The 26,199-nt window shown below is 40.6% G+C and overlaps 1 protein-coding gene across 1 annotated transcript in view; it reads right to left on the minus strand.

Moving 5' to 3' along the window:
* SH3GL2 (SH3 domain containing GRB2 like 2, endophilin A1) overlaps window positions 1–26,199 on the minus strand; it is a 198,099-nt gene that overhangs the window by 39,601 nt on the left and 132,299 nt on the right. Inside the window, exons 2-3 of the mRNA XM_059924672.1 lie at window positions 16,969–17,037; window positions 6,406–6,478 (exon numbers count right to left, since the gene is read on the minus strand). Coding sequence (XP_059780655.1) covers window positions 6,406–6,478; window positions 16,969–17,037 — 142 coding nt within the window. The remainder of the gene's footprint in view (window positions 1–6,405; window positions 6,479–16,968; window positions 17,038–26,199) is intronic.

Consider the following 26,199-nt stretch of genomic DNA (forward strand, 5'->3'; position numbering starts at 1 on the left):
TCTTAGCTTTTGCTTGTCTGTAAAGCTTTTAATTTCTCCATCAAATCTGAATAGATTGCTGGGTAGAGTAATCTTGGTTGTAGGTTTTTCTCTTTCATCACTTTACATATGTCCTGCCACTGCCTTCTGGTTTGCAGAGTTTCTGCTGAAAGATCAGCTGTTAACCTTATGGGGATTCCCTTATGTGTTACTTGTTTTTCCCTTTCTGCTTTTAATATTCGTCCTTTGTATTTAATTTTTGATAGTTTGATTAATATGTGTCTTGCGTGTTTCTCCTTGGATTTATATTTCCCTTGCTGCTTTTAATATTTGTTCTTTGTATTTAATTTTTGATAGTTTGATTAATATGTGTCTTGCGTGTTTCTCCTTGGATTTATCCTGTATGGGACTCTCTGTGCTTCCTGGACTTGACTATTTCCTTTCCCATATTAGGGAAGTTTTCAACTATAATCTCTTCAAATATTTTCTCAGTCCCTTTCTTTTTCTCTTCTTCTTCTGGGACCCCTATAATGCGAATGTTGTTGCATTTAATTTTGTCCCAGCGGTCTCTTAGGCTGTCTTCATTTCTTTTCATTCTTTTTTCGTTATTCTGTTCCGCAGCAGTGAATTCCCCCATTCTGTCCTCCAGGTCACTTATCCATTCTTCTGCCTCAGTTATTCTGTTCTTGATTCCTTCTAGTGTAGTTTTCATTTCAGTTATTGTATTGTTCATCTCTGTTTGTTTGTTCTTTAATTCTTCTATGTCTTTGTTAAACATTTCTTGCATCTTCTCGATCTTTGCCTCCATTCTTTTTCCGAGGTCGTGGATCATCTTCACTATCATTATTCTGAATTCTCTTTCTGGAAGGTTGCCTATCTCCAATTCATTTAGTTGTTTTTCTGGGGTTTTATCTTGTTCCTTCATCTGGTACATAGCCCTCTGCCTTTTCATTTTGTCTATCTTTCTGTGAATGTGGTTTTTGTTCCACTGGCTGCAGGATTGTAGTTCTTCTTGCTTCTTCTCTACCTTTCTTTTTTACTTTTTTTAATATGGTTAGTAGAAAATTCAAAATTACACATGTGCCTTGCATCTTATTTCTATTGGACACTGCTGATTTATTTTCCCCCCACAAGGCATCAGAATACTCATATAAGAAAACGGATTCAGGGCTTCCCTGGTGGCACAGTAGTTAAGAATCTGCCTGCCAATGCAGGGGACACGGGTTGGAGCCCTGGTCTGGGAAGATCCCACATGCCACAGAGCAACTAAGCCCGTGCACCACAACTACTGAGCCCGCGCCCTAGAGTCATCGAGCCACAACTACTGAGTCCGCATGCCACAACTACTGAGCCCATGTGCTACAACTACTGAAACCCATGTGCCATGAGCCCGTGCTCCACAACAAGAGAAGCCACCGCAATGAGAAGCCCGTGCACTGCAACGTGAAGAGTAGGCCCCGCTCGCCGCAACCAGAGAAAGCCTGCACACAGCAAGGAAGACCCAATGCAGCCAAAAATAAATAAATAAAATAAAATAAATAAATTTATTAAAAGAAAACTGATTTATATCTTCTCCGATGATCTTTGCTCTTAGATACCATGAGAATAGGGGCTCACAATCAGTAGAAGTACACAGGACTTCTCAAGTTCAAATTATTTCTTATCTAAGCAGCTTGGAAATCTGTACTGGTTTATGTTGTTCCTGTCAGAATCATTTCACAGTCCAAGCTGAAAGACTTTACAGCTCTCTGTTCTATGTCCTCGAAAGCCCTGCCTTTGAAGGCCACACCTGCAGGCCTGTGACCCCACTCACCCCTCCTCACTTCATCAGTTAGCTGGAATTTCCAGAAGGAATTAGCCATGAAGGCCTCTGGGCAGCTCTCCTCAGAGTATACATATTTTAGGCTGTTAGACTGTGAGGTCCCAGGGGGCAGGGGCCCAATCTTGGTTCTGCATCTACCCCCACTACATCTAGAATTGCATAGGTCCTTGTATAAAAGTAAATGCATTTGATAAATGTTGGTTACATGGGTAGAGCTGATGGGTTAGGGGAAAGGAAGAGTTTCTCCTTCTCTCTTTTACATTATAGCAGTTTTATCACATTAGCCACTGACTATCAACTGTGCTTCATAATTCATTTTTTCAAATATCCAAATTTCATGGGCTGCCTGGATCTGAGTTGGGGCCTGGGGGCATATGGGGGGATGGTGGGGAATAAGACAGGCTGAGCCCTGTCCTTACAGGGGAGGACAAACCAAAGCACACACACCATGCAATTACAATAAGTGTGGCATGTGCCACCAGGGGAAAGCAGCTGGGATCATGAGAGGGTCACTGACAGTGGAACCTAATGCAGTCAGGGCTTCTGGAAGGCTTCTAAATGCCCTTGATGCTGGACCTGAGGAGACTGTTTGTCTGGCAAGGTAGAGGGGAAAGGGCAGGGCTGACCATGTAGGGAGGGCCCTTTGAGCCTTGTTAAAAATGGTAAAACTTAATCCTAAAAGCAGTGAAAAACCCATTGAAGGGTTTTGTGCAAGATGATGACATGATCAGGTCTGCCTTTTAAAATATCACTCCGGAGGAGGGCAAGAGCAGATGGGTAGGCCTACACAGAGCACAGCTACAGATTCAAGAAAAGTAATCCAACTCTCTTTGGTCATCATTTCAATAGGAATTGAGTTTCAAGACTATACAGATACCACAAGATTTGAAAGCCAGAGTGCATCCTAGAGTATGAATCAAATACAAGATACTCTCAAAGTACCCTCAAAGCATTAATTTCCATAGATCCTACCGGCCTGTCCAGGTAAATTTGTTACTTTGCATAAGTCCCTATCCTGACCCTGGCCAGATCTTGCTTATTCAGGACCAGAAGCCAGTGATCCGTATTGGTTGACCCAGTTTCTGGGGTCACAGAGAGGCTGAGTGGTCAAAGCATTTATCACACAGCATGAGTTCAGGAATATTCTGCTCTTCTGTGCCCAAGGACTGGGAGCCTCTGGGTGCTGGCTAGATTCTTGTGTCCCCTTTGCAAGGACACTTGGATTCTGAACAAGTGTACTGGATCAGCCACCTTTCAGAAGCTCTAGCCAATGTCTGCTCTCAGGGCAAGAAATTCATGGAGGAACTAAGTCATATCTATTATAAGCCAATTAAACACAAATTGTCTAAATTCTGAAGAATGAGCATATGAAATTTTGTTTTATTCTGGACCCTTCTAGATGACACTTATTTGTATAAATATGTGGCCTGCCCATATATAACTGCTTTTCTGAAACCAACTTGTGATTGCCTGGTGATGGCCTTAATTGTTCTCCTTGGTGGCAGATGTTCACTCAATTTTTAAATAGCCATAAAACCAATATGTTGGTAGCTAATAAGCACATTCAGAATTCTGTTAAAAATACGTCATTTCTAAAAATTCAAATCTCCCCCAATTACCTCCTCCTGTTATCTTTTTTATTAAAATAAAAATAAGTCTCAACCCCATAATTTGTTCCCTTTCTGTATTTCTGTCACATCCACTCTGAAAGTAAAGGACCCTTTGCACCTAAATGAAGAATCCGTTCTTCTCAGAAGCAGGACTGTGCAATGGAAAGTTCCTGGGCTCGGGGGCATCAGACCTGGGTTCCAATCCTGGTTTCATCCCTTCCTAGGTGTGTAACTTTGGGAAAGTTTCTTAAATTCTCTGGCCCTTGTTTTTCCTGAGGAAAATTAGGCTAGCCTACTATATTAGTTTTCTAGGTCTGCCATAACAAATTGCCACAAATTGTGCGGCTTAGAACAACAGAAATTTACTCTCTCACAGTTCAAGACACTTGAAATCAAGGTGTCAGCAGGGTTGGTTCTTTCTGAGGCTCTCTGGGAGAATCCTTCCTCGCCTCTTCCAGCTCTGGTGGCTCCCGGCATTCCTTGGTTTGTGGCAGCATCATTCTAATCTTGGCCTCTGTCTTCAGGTGGCCTTCTGCCCTGTGTCTCTCTGTGTTTTCTCTTCTTCTTATAAGGACACCAGTTGTTGGATTTAGGGCTCACTCTAACTCCAGAATGAGTTCATCTCAAGGTCATTAACTGATTACATCTCAAAAGATGTTATTTCCAAATAAAGTCACATTTGGAGGTTCTGGATAGCCCTGGATTTTGAAGGACATCCTATTCAGCACAGCATACCTCCATACACCTGAATTCCATTATACTCAGGAACACAGATGGGTTCCCACCAAAGATCTGTGTTCATGGATTTTTAGTTTCTTTGCTATACTATGAATTTTTCAACTGCGTTTTCTTTTTATAATCAGGAAAAAAACAGTTATTTTTAGAGAGGAGACAGTGTATATAACTAGCGGCATACTGAAAATGCATTAGTGTTCAATAAATACTATATTTTCCCTCTCCTTCCCTACATTTAACATTAGTCCTACAACATGGAAGCAACCTAAGTGTCCATCGAAAGATGAATGGATAAAAAAGATGAGGCACATATATATAATGGAATATTACTCAGCCATAAAAAGAAACAAAATTGAGTTATTTGTAGTGAGGTGGATGGACCTAGAGTCTTTCATACAGAGTGAAGTAAGTCAGAAAGAGAAAAACAAATATCGTATGCTAACACATATATATGGAGTCTAAAAAAAAAAAAATGGTTCTGATGAACCTAAGGGCAGGACAGGAATAAAGACACAGACGTAGAGAATGGACTTGAGGACACGGGGAGGGGGAAGAGTAAGCTGGGACGAAATGAGAGAGTAGCACTGACGTATATACACTACCAAATGTCAAATAGACAGCTAGTGGGAAGCAGCCGCATAGCACAGGGAGATCAGCTCCGTGCTTTGTGACCACCTAGAGGGGTGGGATAGGGAGGGTGGGAGGGAGACGCAAGAGGGAGGGGATATGGGGATATATGTATTTGTATAGCTGATTCACTTTGTTATACAGCAGAAACAAACACAACATTGTAAAGAAATTATACTCCAATAAAGATGTTAAAAAATATATATTAGCCTTACAACAGCAGGGCTAATTAATCCTAGCACCATTCATGCATAAATCCCGGGAAATGAGGGAGCACTTCAAGGTTCTACTCAAAGACAAAGACAAAAACGTTCTTCCCTAAACAATGACTTCTTACCGTGAGACCTGGGGCAAGCAATTCTCTTTTCAAAACTGACCTATAACAGCTGTTTAAATACTTAGGAACAGGTGAAGATCTCTTAGATAAGAGATCCTTGAATCTCTGTGGAATACAGAGGTCATGAAGAAGGCTGCAAGCAAAAATTGGAAACTTCATTTTTGCTATTCGTTGCCTAATTTGCCAACAATTTGGTGTACTATCAGTTAAATGCCGGGTTCCTATGGCTTATCACTTACTTCAATATTTTCCTTCCTCACATAATCCCATCTCTGATGCAGTTTTTAAAAAAACTGAGAATGTTATTCCCACAGTTTGGGCTGAGTGAAAGCTGCAGCCAGCAGCAGAAGGCAGTAGGGAGCTGGTCAGCACTGACTGTGCTTGTCTGCCTCCTCTTATCCCACGTTATTTCCTTTTCTTATCTCTCACCCATTAATGCTCAGAATCCAAACACAGTGGGGCTGACACAGTGCCTGAACCATCTCCCCTAGGACCACCAAAGACACAGGAATCTCAACCTGAAACTCCCAAAGAAACTGGTCTCAAGATACGTAGTTTTCCCAGTATTCATACGTTTTACTTAAATATATTCAACCTTGCTTCAAGTTTCTATACTCTGCAGTTAGGAACTGCTCTGCAGGAAGAGTGCTGAGGAGGTCTATAGTATCAGCTGCTTTGCTCTGTTACACCTTGTGCTCTTCGACATCACCCCACTTCTGCCTGGCTCTCTTTTCGAGGTACAGCTCCATTATCTCTATTATAACTCCCTTCTCTTAAGAGTGTAAGAGGTTAGCAAGGACAAGTGCTGATCTGTGATGTGCTTGGAGAAAAATCAGAACAAAGAACAACCCTCCAAAGACTTCAGTGATGCGTATGGACGGAAACCCTCTGTATTTCACAAAAACCGTTCAACTTCCTACTTTTTCACACCTTTTGTGAATTACTATGTTTTATCTGAAAATCCTCCCAGTTTTCTTTCTTACAATCCCTTTCAAATTAGTGTCCAGTTAATAACAGCTTGCAGCTACCCTGACATCATGTGCCACCCACGCTGCCAACACAGTGCTATTTGTTAATTATACTACAGTCAGATAAAATATCACAGAAGCCTCCAGTTACTTCAGTGTGAACCTAAAAAGTCCTCCCTTCCCAGTCGAAATGCTCCACCTGAAGCCACTGAACTTCCAGAAGGGAGGATAGAGCAAGCAGAAGCGCACCAAACCTAGCCTGTCTACCAAAGAGAAACGAAAAGTTACCTGGAGGGATACCCCTGCAAGTATAAAACGAGCCCTTACCTGGATTGGGTTGAAGGTACTCAATTGTTTTAGTCATTATTTCCATCACAGCCCTGCTGGTGACATCCACTTTCTGAAATGAGAAAATAAATATTCTAAATGATGCAAATTATTAGCTTTAGAAACGTAGTTTTTGCTTGAGTATATATACAACCACTGGTGGTACAACAGAGCAACAAGTCCTGCGGTGGAAGGTGAGGGGCTCACAGAGCTGCCAGAAGTAACACTGGCTTTGCATTCAGCTGTGTTCCATCAAGACTTGGAAAGCCCATTTACCCAAAAAGGAAACTACTAATTTCCTAAAATGTGTTTCAAAATATACTTCCTTACCTCCTGGTAAAATAAGGTGGATATAGCTTCCTCTCACTGTAAGTTGCCTGAGGTGGTCTCTGAGAATGGTTCACTCCTCACTTGACACAGAAAACCCCACAAAATCTTGCAAATCAAGAGGTTCAAATCTTCATGTTCACTTTAAGAACACCCATGAAGCTATGGCCAGGCCATAGAGGGTGTGCATATCCAAAAAGCCACCAACTCTCTGAAAGATGTCACTTTACAGAAGCAATGCATGCTATTCCATCATTAAAATGTTGGAGTTGTCTGGTGTATCCATCCAGGTCAAAGAGTGGGGCTGGACAGAGGGTCCATGACCCAAAAAAGAGTGAATTTTTTGCCGCACATGCTTAAAAATGCGGAGAGTAAAGTTACACTTAAGGGTTTTCATGTAGCGTCTCTGGCATTGAGCACATCCAGGTGAACAGAATCCGAGATGGGCCCTGGACTTACAGAGCTCATGGACGGATTAACCCCTACCTGAGCCCTCTCTGCCACACTATGATGATCCCTACTGAAAAAGAGTAAATTGTACCTAAACCTGAAGAGGAGGTTGCAGAGAAGAAGATGTCCCGAAAGAAACTGAAGAAACAAAAATATATGACCCAGGAATAAATTCAGCATAAAATAAACATAAATTTTAAAAAAGTAAGGTGGCGCTATGAAACATATTTTGCCCCAGAGGCATTTACTGGATGTCTACAGAGGGCCAGGCATGGTGGCACATTTCACTGCTCTAAAGAAAGAAACATGCAACATCGACTCTGCTTGTTCAGGTAAGAGAGGGAAAGTTTTTATTTAACTTCTGAGAACATCCCAAGTACATAAAAATCTTGAGCAAACACTTCTAAGCAGTTCTTGAACTTTTGGTTAATTCTAAATTAAAATCTTGGTCCTAGAGTCTATCCTTGCAAAATTCTGAATGGTCAGTATTTGCGCTCAGCAGGTCACCATGTTCTCTCTCTGTTGCACCCTTTTTCCCACATGAAGAGGCCATGCAATGAGGTCCTCTCTACATTCCCCCATGAAATCCTTTTCTTATCAACACGTGTGGTCCATTCATTCACTCTACAGGGTAAATGACTGCTGAAAATTAGCGCATCCTCCTATCCAAGGTATGTACATGGAATACGTAAGTATGAATGAAGGGAATTAATTTTTGACGGCAGAACATCAGATCTCAATTAAGTTCAAGGAGACTTTGTTGTTTTCTTTAGAGTTCAAGGGCTCCTCCTTCAATTCCAATTTTTCTGTAACCTACTGCACCTACATACAAAATCAACCTTTTATGGATGGGGCAAGCCTCCTTCTCTTTCTTTTTTTTTTTAATTAATGTTTATTGCAGTATGGTTGCTTTACAATGTTGTGTTAGCCTCCACTGCACAACAAAAGTATCAGCCATACACATATAGATATGCTCTCCCTTTTGGACTTGCCTCCCACTTAGGTTACCACGGTGCATTAGGTAGAGTTCCCTGTGCTATTCAGTATGTGCCCATCAGTTGTCTATTTTATACATAGTATCAGTACTGTATATGTGTCAATCCCAGTTCCCAATTCCTCCCACCCCACCCCTTTCCCCCTTGGTATCCGTATATTTGTTTTCTATGTCTGTGTAAGCCTTCTTCTCTTTCATAATCAGAAACCATACCATAACCAGAAGATTTTATCTTTCAGCTTTGTTTTTCAATACTTAATAATTTCCCCTTCCATGGTAGTCATATTACTGTGTGTGTAAGGAGCTTGCTACTACTGTGATTAATAGAGGAAACATTTTTTCTTATGAGGCCATCACGGTATAAAATTACCTCAAAAAGCATTCCTATTTAAGAGATGTCTGCCCACATGTGAACCCTGTACCACATTCTTTTGGTTAACTTGAGTTTTTAATACATCTTAGATTTGAGTATGTGGCTAAGTAGTATTTAGTTCTGCAATAAATAGTGGCCCCCAGAGTTTTATAGTGCAGAACTTGTGTGGCCATACACGGAGGTCCTGGAAGTATTACCAACATGCCAACCAACAACTATGCACTCAATGTAATGGAAATGAAGTCAAAGGGTGTGTGCAGAAAAAACAGGCTGAAAGTCCAGGTTACAGGTGTGATAGGACAAAAACACAGATCTTCTGCTGACTATATGACAGGGCTTAAAGCATTCAATGTCAAATGGATCCAAATGTCCTATGTGGCTATGACTGGAAGAAAAGTAGTTCCAAAGGTCAAAGTTTCTAAGGGAGAGTGCCAGAGGAACTGAATTGGCCAGTGACCACTTGGTATTCTGAACTCATCTGATGTGAGGGAGCTAACCAATTTCTAACTTTCCCCCATCTCTACCCTCAGTAATAATCATGACCACCATCATCATAAACTGTTTTATATTTGTCAGAAATTGTTCCAAGGGCTTTAAATATCTTTACATACCAAATCCTCAGAAGCCTTATGAAACAGATACACAGAGGTTAAGAAACTTGCCCAATTCCGGCTCCAGCGTATGTGTTGTTAACTACCACCCAATACTTCTTGAAAGCACACAAAGGCAACAGGGACATCTCCTAACCTGAAGAGAGACACCAAGTCAGAGCTGCAAAGCTCTCTGTACCATCTCCTAGATGGAGCTGGAGACCTGGCAGAGGTCAACCACACAGGACCAGGAGGAAAGCACCTTCCAGCTCACCTTCTGGTTTTGTTTTGAAAGTCCTCAAAGTCTACAGAAACTCATTCACAAGAACTATTCTACCCTGGGCCTCTGCAAAAGGGAGGCTGTCCCAGGCTAAGTTGTTTGACCACATGCCCTCAGTTACACTGGCTTCTCTACAGAGGCTGGGTGCCAGTAGTGTATATCTGGAGTGGTCCATGGGCAAGTCAGCAAGGAAAGCATGAAAAGTGGCTCTCATTTGCGAAATGAAACCCCCTTTCCCTTCTGGGCTCTGTGACTGCCCAAGTACTCAGGCTCTATGAACAGAAGCTATTAGCTTGGCTAAAGCCAGTGGTCTTGGGGGAGGCACAGAGACACTGGAGACACCAATATTAGAGAATTGCATTTGGTCCCCAAAGTGGGATTCAACCTTAGAAGAAGAGTGAGAATAAAAACTACTCAGTGTCCCCCATGGTTTGGCCAAAGTCTCCCAGGGAAGAGCCCATACAACCCCAGATCTTGTGCCCACTGAGGCAGATTCCTTCAACACTTTCAGGTACCTGATCTAGATATCAATCTAGAGAAATTTCTAGCTAAACCCTTTTGATCAGAGCATAAAATAACCTTCACTTGCAATCCACCTCTGAAAACAACTTTATCCAGTATAATAATTTGCGGAATGCATTTTCAAGACATACACCAAACAGGGGAGAGCTACTAGCAAATTCATTTACTAGGATCTTACTCCTGATTTTACACTTGACAGAGTTAATAAACATAAGAGAACAAGGCCAGTAGAGCATCCAGTCCAAAGCCTTGATTTTTTAAATATGCCAGTCTGAACCTGGAGAAGGGAAATGAATTCTCTGAGGTCACACAACCCAAGCAGCTATCACGGGAAGAAATATAGTTCCAAAGGTCATGGATCAGACACGGCTTCCAAGGAAGAATGCTGGAGGAACTGGATCATCCAATGACATCAGCCAGTAGGAGGCTGACCAACGTCCAACTTCTCTCCGTCTCTGTCCCCTTTTTGTCCAGAACTCTTTTTGCTAAACAAAACTATACTGTGTCAGCCATGGACAAGGTGAGGCCATCACCCTGTGAGAACCTTAAACGCTCCTTGTCAGGCTCTTGCTAGGAACGCTATTTATACACCGCAACTGTCAATGTCCAACCATATACCCTCTTATTAACAGGCCTAGTATAACTACCATGAACTAAGAAGATTTCCACTTAAATAATTTATTATAACTGGCAAGAGCTTATTCCCATTTGAGAACAGCACAGTTTAATTCTGAACTTATGACATGTAGCTAATGATTTCCTTAATGCCCAAATTTTCCTACTGCTTGAAAACAAGTTTTGATGTGTCCCAAACAGCAACTTCCATTTTTGTGAGCGCCTGAGCCTCTGTTTCTACCCTTGTCTGGATTGGGGCAGGGAGTCATTAGGGAAGGCTGTTTAGAGGAGGTGAAGCTAACTATATAAGATACAGGCATGTTTGCAGGAAATAAAAACTTACCTGTATGAAATAAGTTCTGTTTTTTTTTCCCTCAAAGTAAAAGCATAGGCACATATTCCTCTGGTCTTTTTACTTCAATTTTCTCATTACCAAGATTTTAGCAACTCTCAATACATTATCAGGTTCTTCCTCTACTATCCAGTCTTGTAATTTACAACTATGGGTAGGGAGAGAAACAGCTCTCTCAACCCGCTTTACTCACTATGACATTTCCCTTCTTCATGCTAAGTCAAGGGTTGGCAAACCATGGCCGGTGGGCCAAATCTGGGCCACCGCCTGTTGTTAGATTTTTTCCTTTTTTAAAAAAAATATTTATTTATTTATTTATTTTTGGCTGTGCTGGGTCTTCGTTGCTGTGCGGGCTTTCTCTAGTTGTGGCGAGCAGGGGCTACTCTTTGTTGCAGTGGCTTCTCTTGTTGTGCAGCTCGGGCTGTAGGTGCGAGGCTTCAGTAGTTGCAGCACTTGGGCTCAGTAGTTGTGGCTCACGGGCTCTAGAGCTCAGGCTCAGTAGTTGTGGCGCACGGGCTTAGTTGCTCCGCGGCATGTGGGATCTTCCCGGACCAGGGCTCGAACCCGTGTTCCCTGCATTGGCAGGCGGATTCTTAACCACTGTGCTACCAGGGAAGCCCCGTTGTTAGATTTTTAAAGAGTTGGAACAATTCAAAAGAAGAAGACTATTTTGTTGCACATAATAACTATACAAAATGCAAATTTCAGTGTCCTTGGGTAAATTTTATTGGAACACAGCCATGCTCCTTCATTCAAATACCACTGATGCTTGCTTTTGCTCTTCAATAGCAGAGATGAGCAGCCGCAACACAGACCACAGACGCCCTCTGGCCCACAAAGCCTAATATATTTACAGAGAAAGTTTGCTGCTCCCTGTGCTAAGGTTCTACTTTCACAAAGGCATGCCACGCTGAATCTACAGATGCCCATCATTTCACCAGCTGTCTCAGTCTTTAGAGACAAGATACAAGAGAACCGAAAGGCACCAGATTGACTAGAATGGGGCTATTGTTTTGAGGCATTGGAACATTACCCTTCCCCATTGGAAAAGGAGCAGTCACTGTCTCCTGAACACAGGTGGCAGCACAGGTGAAAAACACAGCATTCTTTGTGGACTAACAAAAGGACTGAAAGATATGACTTCACATCATCAGACACTGCGTTATACCAGATGCTGTCACAGGGACACAGTAGCAGAGTTTAAGAAAAAAAAAATGGACATCTTAAAATGGAGCACAGACAGTTTGTGGGTTTAGTGATCAATACTAAATAGATGAATTAAGCACCCACTTAGACACGGGCTAACTTACAGTGGTTATGCAAAAGAGATGTTAAAATGTCATATGAAACATGAAAATCTTTCAAATTCTTAATTTTTCTGTCACTGAAATTAAGAAAATGTACCTATTAAGAATGAATGCACACCCACTTAAAGGACAGGACCTGAAGGAGAACACCTAACTAAACAAGTCACAGAGACACGATGAAAACAGTATCCTGGGAAAGTCTGTCTGGCAGTGAGATACAGGCTGGTCCAATAAGGGGATGTTTTAATAGTCCCCTACTGACATGGAAGAATTAATGTACCTGTCCCCAGATTGCTCTGCTTTACAGCAGTTACCTCATGTATTTGGAAAGCCTGATTAATGAACTGTGTGTTGAAAACAAAAATAAACAACACATTAGGCTGAGATTGCCCCAAGGTATTTTTTTGTTAATCTTCTTAGGCATTTACCTTTAATGAACATTGGCTTGGAAATATGCTGCAAACACGTAACTGAGAAGAAGCTAGTCTTCACTAAATTTCAGGATAAGCAGAAAAATGTCTTTAAAGCTCATCTTGTTTGGGGCTCCCACCCATCCTACAGTTCCACACCAGCAAGTGAGTGTCTCAGTACGGTAATCCACACCTTCTCTTTTACCACCACACCCATGAAGAAGAAGACGTTCACGTATATGACAGGTGCCCACGGTGCACTCAGGGATATGTGAAACTCTGGGCATGCTGGCTGGGACTTTACTCCTTTCTCTCCCATTTGGGGTAGATCACTAGAATCCAAGTGAGACTGACATTATTATAAATGACATTAGTAACAAATTACTTGCCACAAAACTCGAAGGAGATGACAACTATTGTGCTTCACACAGAATGTGGGAACCGTGGGTTTAGCCTCTCTTTAAACATGGGCAGTGATGGGGAATTCAGTAACCCCCAAGGCTCTTTTTTATTTAAAAAGCTCCGACAACAAAAAGTTCTTTCTTATGTTGAGTCTGAATCTATCTCCCCATAGCTTCTACTCATTAATTCTAGCCTACCACTTGGGGTTAAACAGAAGGATCCAGCTCCTCTCCACCCAATGACTAGTTAAGTATATGGAGATAATGACCATGGACATTCTCCTATAGCGCTTCCCGCACAGGCTGCTCTGCAAACAGTACATTCTCTCACTCGTATAAGGAATGACAACCTTTCCATTCTTTCTCAACATCTGCTTGCCTTAAAACTTGAGGCTGCCCCTTCAGAAAAATTCCATTCTCATTAAAATGGTCTATAGCCATGCTTTCAACTTGAGGACTCCTGGTTTCAATAGCAGGGATTTCCCATGATACTTTTCAGGCTGCTAAAAGAGACACTGTACCCCTTGGCTTGGACTTCTGCATTACTCATATACACGGAAACGGAAAATTTCAGGATTTAGCTCAGATGCCCTTTCTTCTAGGAAGCCTCCACTGATCTACCCAACCTGAGTTAGGTCTTCCATGAAAATACTTCCCAAGGCATCAAGCACCATGTCCCATAAGACACTAATTTATGTGTCTATTCCTTCCATCAAAACTGGAAGCTCCTGAAGGCAAGAACTGTACCTTAATCATCTTTGTATTCCTGGTGCCCAGCAGGATGCCTGCCACGTGGAGGCAGTTACAGATATTCCATGTGAATTCATGAACATAACCACACACCACACACACACACACACACACACACACACACACACACACACACACAATCACTGCAGCAACTGATGTAAATTTCGAAGAAACCAGAGGTCCCTCAAATTCTAGTGCTTCCTCTTGACAAATCTGCAGCTTTTCAAAGAAAAAAATCCACACAATGTCTGTACCATGGTAAGAAATTTAGTCTGTGTTTGAGGATGCTTGTAAGCAACAAATACCATTTAAAATGAACAAAGAAACAATTCCATGCAGGCACTTAGGAGGAGGACAGAAATGGTTACAGGCAGGGTTCCTGCAGCGAAAACACAGCTGAAAGAGTCCACCCAATCAGCTCCGGGCCAGGAAGGCTACAAGGGCTAAGAGATGCACATGGTAATTTTACTGTATCTCAGCAGGAGAGTGGATGGGGTGGCTGATTATGGAAACAATCTCTAGGAATACCCACTTCTCTCTCCCAGTAGTGTTGCTTGATGCAAACCTCTAATTTATCTCGTTTTGTTGTCTCACTGCACCTCTGAGAACATAGTGAACAAAGGTGTCTCTGCTCTAAATCCTTGATGAACAGGAAATTGACCATGGAAAGGTGATTCTTCTGCAGGTTTGGGAACACTGAGCTAAAATGTTTTTGTGTGTAATAAACATATAAACAGAACAGATTTGGAGTCTAAATCTAAAGCATGTGCTTTCCAATTACCACAGAAACCTCTACCTTTAATGTGAATTTAACATGAGTAGAGATAAGGCAAAAGATGTGTGGAATGAAGCGGAATAAACAATTTCCACACCTCACTAGGATGTAAATCTCTCAGTCTACTTAGTTATAAACCCAAATACAAAACCACAAGTGTGCTCTTTAATCAGCAAAACCTTATTATGGTAATATCTAGATTTTGAAATAAAAGCTTCAGAAACTCATTGTTTTCTAGGAAACAGGAGAAATAAACCTTACCAATAGACTCAGAGGGACGTCTGTGGGTCTTTGTCTGAAGTAAAATATTTGTAAGATCCTCTTTTATTTCAATTACTTTGCAAGACTGGCCTGGATTCAAAGGCTTAATTAGTTGTTCAGTTATAAACACTGTTCTCCAAATTTCTTATTCTTTTTAATCTCATTTAAGAAACAGAAAGTTAGTTTGTCTCAGTTTAGGCAGTGGGCTACCGAACTTATTATCTTGTGTCCTGGCAGAGGCTGAAAGCAGGACTCAAATTCTGATTCCTTAGTCCTAAATTCCTAAACATCTGCCTAATCTGTCATTAATGACAGGGCACTGGCCACGTGGAATATTATACACTCCCTCCAGGGTGGGGATGGGAGGGAGACATCAAAGGATAAGGGGGACAAAGGAAGACTGGGTGTAGACAGAGATTGGTGCAAATGAACAGACCCACAGGGCTGCTCATAAAGAGGGGTGTGGAACTATGGCAAGCAGAGGAGTCAAAGTCAAGTCATTCTGAGCAGGTGTGTTGGGTTCTGGAGACGCATTAAATCTCCTATCAGTGAAGCTCCCTATTCTATCAGTGAGGTCCATCTCAAGAACTTAGCCAGAAACACCAGCTAGGTAAACACTAAACAGTCTCATTTCACAAGACTCCTGTCTCTCAGCAACTCATCTTTTATTCAGGAGCTCAAATGTGTCCAGTTCTCTCTCTTTTTTTTTTAATATTTATTTATTTATTTGGCTGCACTGGGTCTTCGTTGCAGCATGTGGGATCTTTAGTTGTAGCTTGCAGGATCTTTTAGTTGCAGCATCGGGATCTTTAGCTGCGGCACATGGGATCTAGTTCCCTGACCAGGGATTGAACCTGGGCCCCCTGCATTGGGAGCACGGAGTCTTAGCCACTGGACCACCACAGAAGTCCCTGTCCGGTTCTCTCTTGCTTGCAGTTTCCTTTACTAGAAACGCACTAGGCTCTGCTAACTCTTACTCATCCTTTATATCCTCACTTAAATATCAGGAAAGTCTTCCCTGACCACCTATGTGGGTGAGTTTCCTCTGTCCCAAGCTTCTCTAGTGCCATGTTTCGTTACCCTTGCCACACTGGTCAGTATTTGTCCAAAGTCTGTCTTCCCCACTAGATTATGAATTTAATGCTGTCAGGAATCTTATCTATCCTGTTCACTACTATATCCTACATGCCTGTCTCAGAGGAGGTACAAAACAAGAATTTGTTGTATTCATCAATGAACTCTTCAGAAGAAAAACTGAAAAAGACAGGGCAGAAAGTAAAAATGTGGTTTCTGGGTATCACAGGCTTTCGCCATCCTCTCTGTTGAAGTACAGGGTTTGTATTCCCAGATCCTTTACTCATCCACAATTTAAAATCTAAAATAATTAATTGCACAATGCAATACCCACTCTCCAACATAAGCCTATGTATCTCTTTCTACAGGCAGTCTCAAAGTGAAAGAAAAGTAAAAGAGAAAATACGGCATCTGTCGCAAGAAAAATGAAAAGGCTTATTTTGTTCACCACCTCCACTCTCACTTGTTGAGAACCTGTTATCTTTTAAGGAAGAATGTTAAATGATTTATATTATTTTTAATCCTTAATAAAAGTCTCTGAAGAACAAATTTGTATTCTCCTTTTACATTTATGAAAATACAGAAGCTCAGAGCAATATGCTGACTCGTGCAACAGGCAGTAGAAGTGGAGCTCAGGCCAAGGTCAGACCGGCTCACCACTGTGTTCACTACACATGCTGCCTCTGGCTGGCACAGTCCCCTCAGGAAAGTTCTCGAAAGCTAGAAAGTGACTCAAACTCTCCCCCTAACATTTGGTACATCATTCCCCACCTTCTCCTCTTTTCGTCCCACCCCAGCGCAGTTCAAACACCAGCTCCATGCTGTCCCTATTTGGAAAAGTAACAATAAAATCCATTATGACATTTCACCTTCATGGAGGCTTTGTTCTTAGGATAGTAAAAAAAAACAGATACTTTACATTTTCTGTTTTAAAATATACACTAAAAGGAGAGTACTTTTAAGAATAACAAAATGTATTCTCAGGTACCAGTGGAGAACGGTTTCCTCTTTCCTTTCTCTCTTCTCCACTTAGTATGCTGGGCAATTTTATGTCAAGGGAACTCTGAGTGATGAAGACTCACCCTTTCCATCTCTTTGAAGTCATCATCTAGCTTGGTTCCTTCAGCTCCTCCAACCTTCTCACTCACTTTCTGTAGAAAATAACCCAAAAAAAGAATTATAAATAAATTTTCTTTTAAAAATGTGTCACAAGTTTTAAGCACTTTGACAAACATCATCGAATACAATCTTATAACTATTCTCTGATGTAGGTGGGCCATCCCATTTTCATAGGAGACGGCTTTGGCTCAGCGGATATGAACAACTTACCAAAATCCATGCATCTGGTAGGTACTGAAGCAAGAATTCAAACTTACATCTTCTGATTTCAACCCTAGTGCTCTTTCTATTATATAAATCATCACACAACTATCAAATCACTAACGTTTTCCTTTTGAGAGTTCCAAGGGACAACAGCATCATACAGTAATCATTTCCCTCTGATAATGGATCTAAAATGCTACCTAGGTAGAAAATTGCTACATCCTCAACCTATTCCTCAATGGGCTGTTGAACAGATAATCACAAGCATCTATCAAACTGGTATGAAAAATATCAGCCTAGCTGATCTTCAGATAAAAGGACTTAAGTAGTAGTCTTATAAATCTCCCTGTAGCTGTCTACATCCTTATATACATAAGATAAACTATGTGGAAAGATGTTGAGGGTACTTCTTTGCTACCCAATCAATTCCCATTATCATACATTTTATTTTCATCAATTTACATATGCCAATGGTCATTTTCCACATGTAGAATTCATGTTCATTAAAAGATTAGATATCCTATTCTGTTTTGAAATAAAGACTCAAATTAAGTCTAATGAAAATTATGAAGGGATCACAAGGAAGATACTTTAATTTCATCAAAGACAGGAAATATTAAATGCTAATGACACTAGAATTTCATTCCTCTTAAAGTAACTGTAAAGGTAGTTAGATGCTTTTTTTTTTTTAAAAGTACTCGAACTGTGGGTTTTTTTTTTTAAATTTATTTTTATTTATTTATTTATGGCTGTGTTGGGTCTTCGTTTCTGTGCGAGGGCTTTCTCTAGTTGCGGTGAGCGGGGGCCACTCTTCATCACGGTGCACAGGCCTCTCACTATCGCGGCCTCTCTTGTTACGGAGCACAGGCTCCAGACGCGCAGGCTCAGCAGTTGTGGCTCACGGGCCCAGTTGCTCAGCGGCATGTGGGATCTTCCCAGACCAGGGCTCGAACCCGTGTCCCCTGCATTAGCAGGCAGACTCTCAACCACTGCGCCACCAGGGAAGCCCAGTTAGATGCTTTTTACTAAGATGTCACTGTGCTACATAAAGTTATCACACACAGATGCTGAAGTATAATTTTTCATTTCCTTTAATAGCCACTGTGTTGAGGGTCTTTGCAGAGGATCCCCACCATGGCCAGACCTGCAGCAACCTCAGTAACAACTTGGGTCATCCAAGTGAGCTTGGGTTACCTCCTTCTAAAAGAGTCCTGGGATACATGGCTCTATCTCTCTGGCCATGGAAGCTCTGATATCCCCTTATAGGGGGCTGAGGTATAGTCCTTACACTCTCTTTCTTTAACTGCTGCATTCTGTCATCAGGAAAATCTTTAGAAGAGATCACTCTTGGGAAAACCAAGAGTCTGAATTCTATCACCACTCTGGCCCAGATTTCACCTCAGCAGCACTAACAGAAGGAATATGCTATGATGGAAGGGCACGGAATGGACTGCCATGGCACACAGAGTTGTTATGAAAATAAACGGCATAGTGAATATAAAAACCGGTGTGTGAACCTACAAGACATGCAATATATCCTAGTTCTGTTCTCTTACCAGTAAATTGTATATCTGATTAAATACCCTGGTCTTTCCCATCAGTTTATTTAACTGTTGTTTCATACCTTGAGGAGAATCTAGCAATTTTCATTAACATAATACAATGTTAGGCAGATAAAGGTCAATGATTAAAAATGAAATGTTAGTAAAAACAATATTCACATCTTTAATTTGTATAACTGGCACTTTGACTTGTAATTTATCATCCAGCATGCGTACCATAAGAACTATGTAGAGCAGATATTATTCCTATGTTGCAGATGAGAAAACTGAGGCTTGCATAAATTAAACTGCCTGTCCATGGTAGGGATCTTTAGCTAGGAAGAGGTGGAACCAGGACCTGGAAGGCAATTTTCCCAAGTAAACCCTAGGTGGCTTTGCATTTGCACCATAAGCACTGAAGAGCTGTCCGTGGTGCTGGCCATTTGTGCCTGAAGTTCCTTTAGATTCAAAGGGCCAGATGGCCAGAGTTAGATTCACTGCTTTAACCTTCGGTCCTTGACATCAGCCCTCTCACCTAACCTGTATCCTAGGTGATGACGGCTATCAACTATTTCAACAGTCTGCACAGATCCAGGTTTTGTGTAGCATCACTATCACCCAATCTAAAAAGCCTGTATCAACTGTGATCTGGCCCAGAAGTCAGCTTCTTTGACTACTTTCTTAAAGATGTTTACCAACCCAGAAATGGGGATGGGAAGGCCTTAGAATTCAGTTTAGAACTTCCTAGTGGAATTCCAAGTGCCAGTAACTTAACCTACATGTTGAGGTTTAAGTTATAGAAAATCAGGAATAGAAGGGGACTTAAAGGTTATTAATATCGAATTTTCCCTATCACCAAACAAATTTTACTATGATTTTTACACTGATTCCCTCCCTTTCACTCTGCTCAGTGATGGCAGTTTTAGCTCATACTTAAGCCCCTCTTGTGTCTTATTCTTGAAGTATGTGGTTTTCTGTTAAATTTGGGCTGGGAAACTCTAATCTTGTTGAACTCTTACACAATAAAGAAATATAAGCTACACAACCCCGACTCAACTGTCTCAGTTCTACCTGACTGTCTTCAATGTCACGGAACTCACTATATCACAAGGCCCCATTTTAGTTAAAGAGGATCATTATAGATATACCCCTCCCATGACCCATGAATGAGATATTTAATTTTCATTTGCAAAACCGTCACAAAAACCAAGTAGCTGAGAAATGTCTCCATTTATAGTAACATTAGAGAATCCTGGTAACCTTGGGTTAATCACATTTTGGCCATCTCTAAGCCATAAAATATGACCTTCATCAAAAGCACAAGGGCTTATATAATACTTTCAATTCCATGTTGCTCAACTGAGAGTAATTTTAATTTCCTCCCATTTTGCATCCATCAACAGGTTAGCACCACAACTGCTGGCTCTATATCAAATGGGATCACACTGGCCATTAGTAATTTAGAACTAGTCCTGGTAACTCACACGGAGGACAACTCATCAGTCCACTGGCTTTAACTATTTGGCTTAAGTACTGAGGGGGAGGCAGGGGAAGGCAGGAGGACAGAGAGGAAGGGAGAAAGAGAAAATATGAATCTTTCCATTCTCCACAAAAGCTGACATTTGAGCTGCTCTGAGAGAAACAGTTCACCAAACATTCTGAATGAAGCTAACAGGTAGAAACTGGTCCTGGTCTGATTATTTGGTTGATATAAATTTTCTTATCTAATTAGATGGACGGAAAAAGAAGACTATTCAAAATGACATCCACATTGTTCTCTGGGCTACTTTTGTTTTTCCAAGTCACAAAGGATCTAAACATATCAAGGCACTGAATTAAACAATGTGTTAAATAACAATCTTCTCACTCCTTAGGAGTATGCCAAACATTTTCTCCTCCTGTTCTTTAAATAACATTACTAGAACTTCTATTGCCTTTGTGTATAAGAGTCAAGGTGAGGAAGAAAGGCTCCCTGAGCTCATTTGGCCAACGATGAGTTTTGTTTTCCTCACCTAGCACCATTTATTTAAGAATAGTTTTGCCCTACTGTTTTCCAGTGAGGTGGTTCCTAAAACCTGTACTGTCTAAAAACAACTCTTCTGTTCAAAACCTTCAATTGTACCCATGTAGCACAACACTGAGAGCTTATACTTTTAATCTTATTTTCTATTACACTCTCCATATATTCTGTATTCCAACCAAACCGAAAATCTCACCTTCTTCTATCTTATTCTTCATTGTATTCCTCACAACACATACTCAGTAAAGATTTGTGGACTGAACTACAGTGTAATTTTGTAAATGTTAATGTTAAGATGACTGAAAGGAGGCATAAAGTAAGGCAAACAAGACTGATAACCTCACTCAGGGATAGTTTTTCTCTTCAAAGAAAGAAAATAAATAATACAATCGACTCATGTTTTAAATTAAGTCTTAATTCTGAGTCTGCAGTAGTGTTGTCTCATGCTATTTTTTTCTATATGCCGAATAAGAAAAATGTCAAGGGAATCAGCAGCAGGAGACAGCTTAAATAAATGACCACTGTTCCCAGCCCAAAGGATGCCTCCCGCTTTCCAACAATGACTCACCTTCCCCCACATTAACTGTCACCTCTAGGCAAAAGACACTCCATTCTCTAGTCGCAGCTCTGATTCTTCCCTGCATTGCATTTCAAACACTGAAGATCCAACTACCATATCTCCAGCTACTTTTTATAAAGGCCTCCTTGAAAATCACATCAGTGAAATTCAATAGACTTAAGACCAAATTGATTCATATGTTACACACCTGCAAATTTTTTACTGCCTAATGTCCCTGTTTTTGTTTAGCTTTGTCTCATCATTCATTATACAAAGCCAGGTTTCCTTACCATCCACCAAATATGCTGTGTTAATTCCTTCTGCCTTGTACCTGGACCTATTTCTCTTTTCTTATTTTCAAATCCTACCAATTCTCTAAGTTGCTCACCCAGATTTCACCTTCTCCATCTTCATCTTGATTGCCCTAGATGGAAGTTACTAGATTTCCTGTGAACTCTTAATGAAACACATCATCTGTTGGACTCCCTGGAACTAGCTACTTGATGAGTAAAATTGCTGAGAACTTCTCATCTTATTGTAAGATGCAAAAGGTGGGGATCATGTCACATGCTTCTTTGTCTGAAAACATCTGAGACTGCAGTACCTAACACAGTGTTTGCAGAGCAGACAATTATCAGTTGAAAAAAAAAATGTATCTCAATGAATTATTCTAAGACCAAAATAAATTGAAGGAGGACCCTTAACTATGAGTGAGCACTGGTTCTCAGTCTCCTTTCTGAGACTCTTACCTCCCCTGTAAAGTGTCATATCTTCTTCTCTGTCAACAGGCAAAAAAACAGAAAATTCAAAATATTGTTTTCGCAATATTTATAGAAAGGCATCACCTATGATAATAAATAAATAACAGAAGCCCATACTCTGAATCTTTAGGAAAGTTCTTTAATTATTATTCATTGGTTAGGTCCTAAAAATTAAATGATAATACTTGATGACATACCCAATATTCAGAAGGAAACAGAAAAGTCAAAATTACAGCAGTATTTTCTTGGTATCTGGCTAAATACAAGTAGATCTTGTTTTTCCAGATGGTGGTATTGCCATGTATGAAAGGCAGGGTGGATACACTTTATGGGATATAGGTTTCACACTAGTTTTTCTTAGCTGTCATTACATTGGAATGCTTAAATGCCATGATATTTTGAAAGTGAATTTCAAAAAATATATATTTCTTTTTCCCATCCAGAAATTTTGTATTCTTTCTTAGAAAATGAGTAAAGGCATTTTCATCTATCTAAATTGAGTTAATTGAGCCAACGGTGCTAACTCTATTTCTCACTATATTGAAGAAAAATAGAAAGGTTCCTAAAAATCTAAAAACTAGTGATTTCCCCCCCAAGAATTCAATAGAATGACAAATGATTTTCTTTGAATGTCTGGAGCCAAAAACTTTAAAATGAGTTTAGGTGAGCTAAGCTCTTGGCCTTTTCCCCAGCTTTCAGCCTATCCTGCTTCTTGTCAAATACTATATAGAAAATGCAGAAATTGATTTGCATGATGTTCTGAGCTTCTGGTGTGGTTCACTGGAGTTAAAAGCAATAACTTTCTAAGCCCTGTTTCCCTAAAGTGAGAACTTCCCATGGACTCTGTGGCTAATTGCTTACACACACCCCTCAAAAGGAGTTGGTAGGAGAGGTATCATGCAAGTTTCAGTCCCTCCCTGGAAACATAGTTTATACTATCACCTACAGTTTCATTCACAAGTGATCCTATTTCTGTCCTTCAGAAAAAAAAAAAAGTTTTAAGTATATAAAATGTGCAGAATAAAAAACCAATAACCACTTCTGTATTTTTCAACTCCCCCAAATAATCTAGTTCCTCATCAGATAAGGGGTAATTTAGCAAGGGGGATTCACAGAGTGGGATAGTATTTCCATAAAGTTTCCCATCCCTGGCAATAGGGAAAAAAATATACATTTTCATAGTCTACTGCAATAAGCCACCAAAATTGAACAAAACATAAAAAGACAGTCTCTGCTAAAAATAGACACTAAGACTTGGGGCTAGAATTATGTCACACAGTATTTTTTTTTTAATTCTATTTAAAGCTCAGTCATAAAATCCCTTGAGAAAAAAGCAGAACTCAAAAAGAGAAAAAAAAAGTACCAGTAATTCATTTGGGATTTCAGTCCTGGTGAATGAATAGCCTAGAACCTAATGCCTGATGACTCAGCTGATAAGGCAAGGGGAAGTGGTACTAGACCTTCAATTGTTGAAAGAAACTGCTGGGAAGCCCTTTTCTTTTTTGTGAACTGAAATCACAAACTTCCCTGGACCTCTGTTTCCTCATCCACAAAATGGGGGAGGGGTAGGGTGTGGTTAGATAACCAGGAGAGTTCTAAGATGTCTTCCAATTTAAAATTTGATGTCTATTTCTATTATGGTTAATTTGATGAGTCAATTTAGCTAGGTTATAGTACCTGGTTATTCAATCAAACACTAATCTAGGTCTTGCTATGAAGATATTCTGTAGATGTGTTAATTCCACAATCAGTTGAGTTTAACTAAATAAGATTATCCTTGAAAATGTGGGTGGGTTGCATCCAACCAACTGAAAGGCCTTAACAAAACTGAGGTTCCCTGGAGGAAGAAGAAATTCTGCCCCCATATCCTACTGTTTCTGTTTCTCCGAAGAACCCTAACTGATGCAATTTCTACCTGCTGGAGTGCTGTTTATAGTACACCAAAGGTAGATAACAATTAGGAAAGGAAGGAAAAGAGAAAATACCATGCAAAGTGTTTGAAGAGAAAATGCTATGGAACTCTCCTCTTTCCCACCCCCAGATTCTCAGATTAGGGTTATTTTGATGCAAATATCCCTCTAAAATTAAAAAAAAAAAAAGACAATAAATCATCTTTAGTAGGAGATGCCCATAAAAAGTAGAGTAACTGACAGTTGCTGGGTCTCAGCTGCAGGGCAGGCAGCTCAGAATATGCTCCATTTCTATCACTAATGCTTGGACAGCCTTCATCCATCCATTCAAGGTAGGTACCTCACCTTTGCAGAAAGCAAACATCAAGGACAAACTGCAAGCCAATGGGTATTTGAAGACACTTGAGAGACTTCCTACAAGTGTTTCACACATCAATACATTCAGCTCTCTATATAGCATTTTACGTCACCAAATGTGGCAGCCAAGCTCTATCCCGAGATAAACCCTCCTCTCTTCCTAAGCCAAAGAAAGCTAGCACCATGCTCTTAGCTGCAATAAGCTTTACCTTAAATAACAATAAAGAGAAGATATGAAGAGACCTCAGAGATAGTCATGAAAGTGGATGGACAAACCACTTGGCATTCAATAAAGAGACACCAGATCCACCATCTTATACAGAAAAATCACTGACCTGCTAATAGAGGGATTCAATTGGGAACACAGAATAACAACACAAAACTCAGAAAGATGGATCCCTGTCTGAGATATCAAGTTTGATAACTCATACCTACAGAAATTCCATCATCTGAACCAAAAATGTTAAAAGCACCTTAGTGACAAGGCAGATACAGATACAGATTTCATTTATAATCTGGGCAGAATTTCCTGAATGCTAAGCATCTCGTCACCACCTAAGAAGACTAAGCCCTGACAGATGCACCACTCTGCTTCTACCTCAAGCTTCAAGGTCTGCTGCCTGCACTGCGGCCGACTCTGGAGACTCACACCTGGTACGCTCATGCTGAAGTCAGAGAAGGAGACGTGGAGGAGGCTCCCCTCCCCGACAATATACACATTCCTGGTTTGCTTTTTACCCATTATTTCTAGTATTAGAACTTTGAGTGTCCTCTGCCCCTGCAGGGTATATTTCACAGGCAAGGCTGCTGCAACAGCTAGAGCATGTATTCAGAGTAATGTCACTGCATCCCACATCATCTAAGAGTTAATCTGACTCCTTCTTTCCCAATATGCTTTTAAGGTGTGGAAAGAAACTACTCACTTCACTGTCCCATTTCCTATTGCCTCAGTCAATTCTGTACCAATAGTTATATTTCACACACACACTCACACACAGACACTTATATAAACACACACATATATGTGGGAAGTATTCGGCATTTCTCCAGGCTTAGAGTTGCTCAAAGTTACACACCAAATTGGGGACAGGGTCTAAATACAATTCCAGCACTCCAAACTGGCACTACTGGCTTCCTTTCCTTTCAAGTTTCTGCCCAGTGCTTTTCAACCAACCATGTGGGAGACTTGCTCTTGAATGAGTTGACTGATTGCAAAGCTCTGATAAAAATATGCCAAAAAATAAACTATGGAAAGGACACAGGAAAGGATACTGTCTTTTTAATTCTTCTCAGGCTTACTGATGTGCTAATGTCAGCTAGGGAGTGGTGGACGCAGGGACTCTGAGAAGGCTGTCCTCTTATTTGTTCGATTTGGACATGAGAGAAGAGATGGAGGAACATTTGGAAGGGACAGACTTTTAAGAAGAGGCGGGGCACCTCTTTTCATGACAGAAAAAAGTGAAGCCAAATATGTATCAAGAAGACACTTCTTAAAGTCACTTCCCTAAAGCTCTGGGGTGTAGGGAAAAGAAAAATGAATTAAAAATTTTAACAACTTTAGTGTGATATAATTTGCATGCCACAAAATTCACTCATTTAAAATATATAATTCAATGACTTTTAGTATATTTACAGAGCTGTGTGATCATCACCATAATCTAATTTTTGAACAGCTTCATCACACCAAAAAGAAACCTGGTACACATTAGCAGTCACTCCCAACCCCCTCCCCCAACTCCATTCAAGGCCCCACCCCCTGGCAGCCACTAATCTACTTTCTGTCTCTATGGAAATACCTGTTTTAGATATTTCATATAAACGGAATTATATAATGACGTGGTC

The sequence above is a fragment of the Balaenoptera ricei genome, chromosome 6, assembly GCF_028023285.1.
Source record: "Balaenoptera ricei isolate mBalRic1 chromosome 6, mBalRic1.hap2, whole genome shotgun sequence".
Taxonomy (NCBI): domain Eukaryota; kingdom Metazoa; phylum Chordata; class Mammalia; order Artiodactyla; family Balaenopteridae; genus Balaenoptera; species Balaenoptera ricei.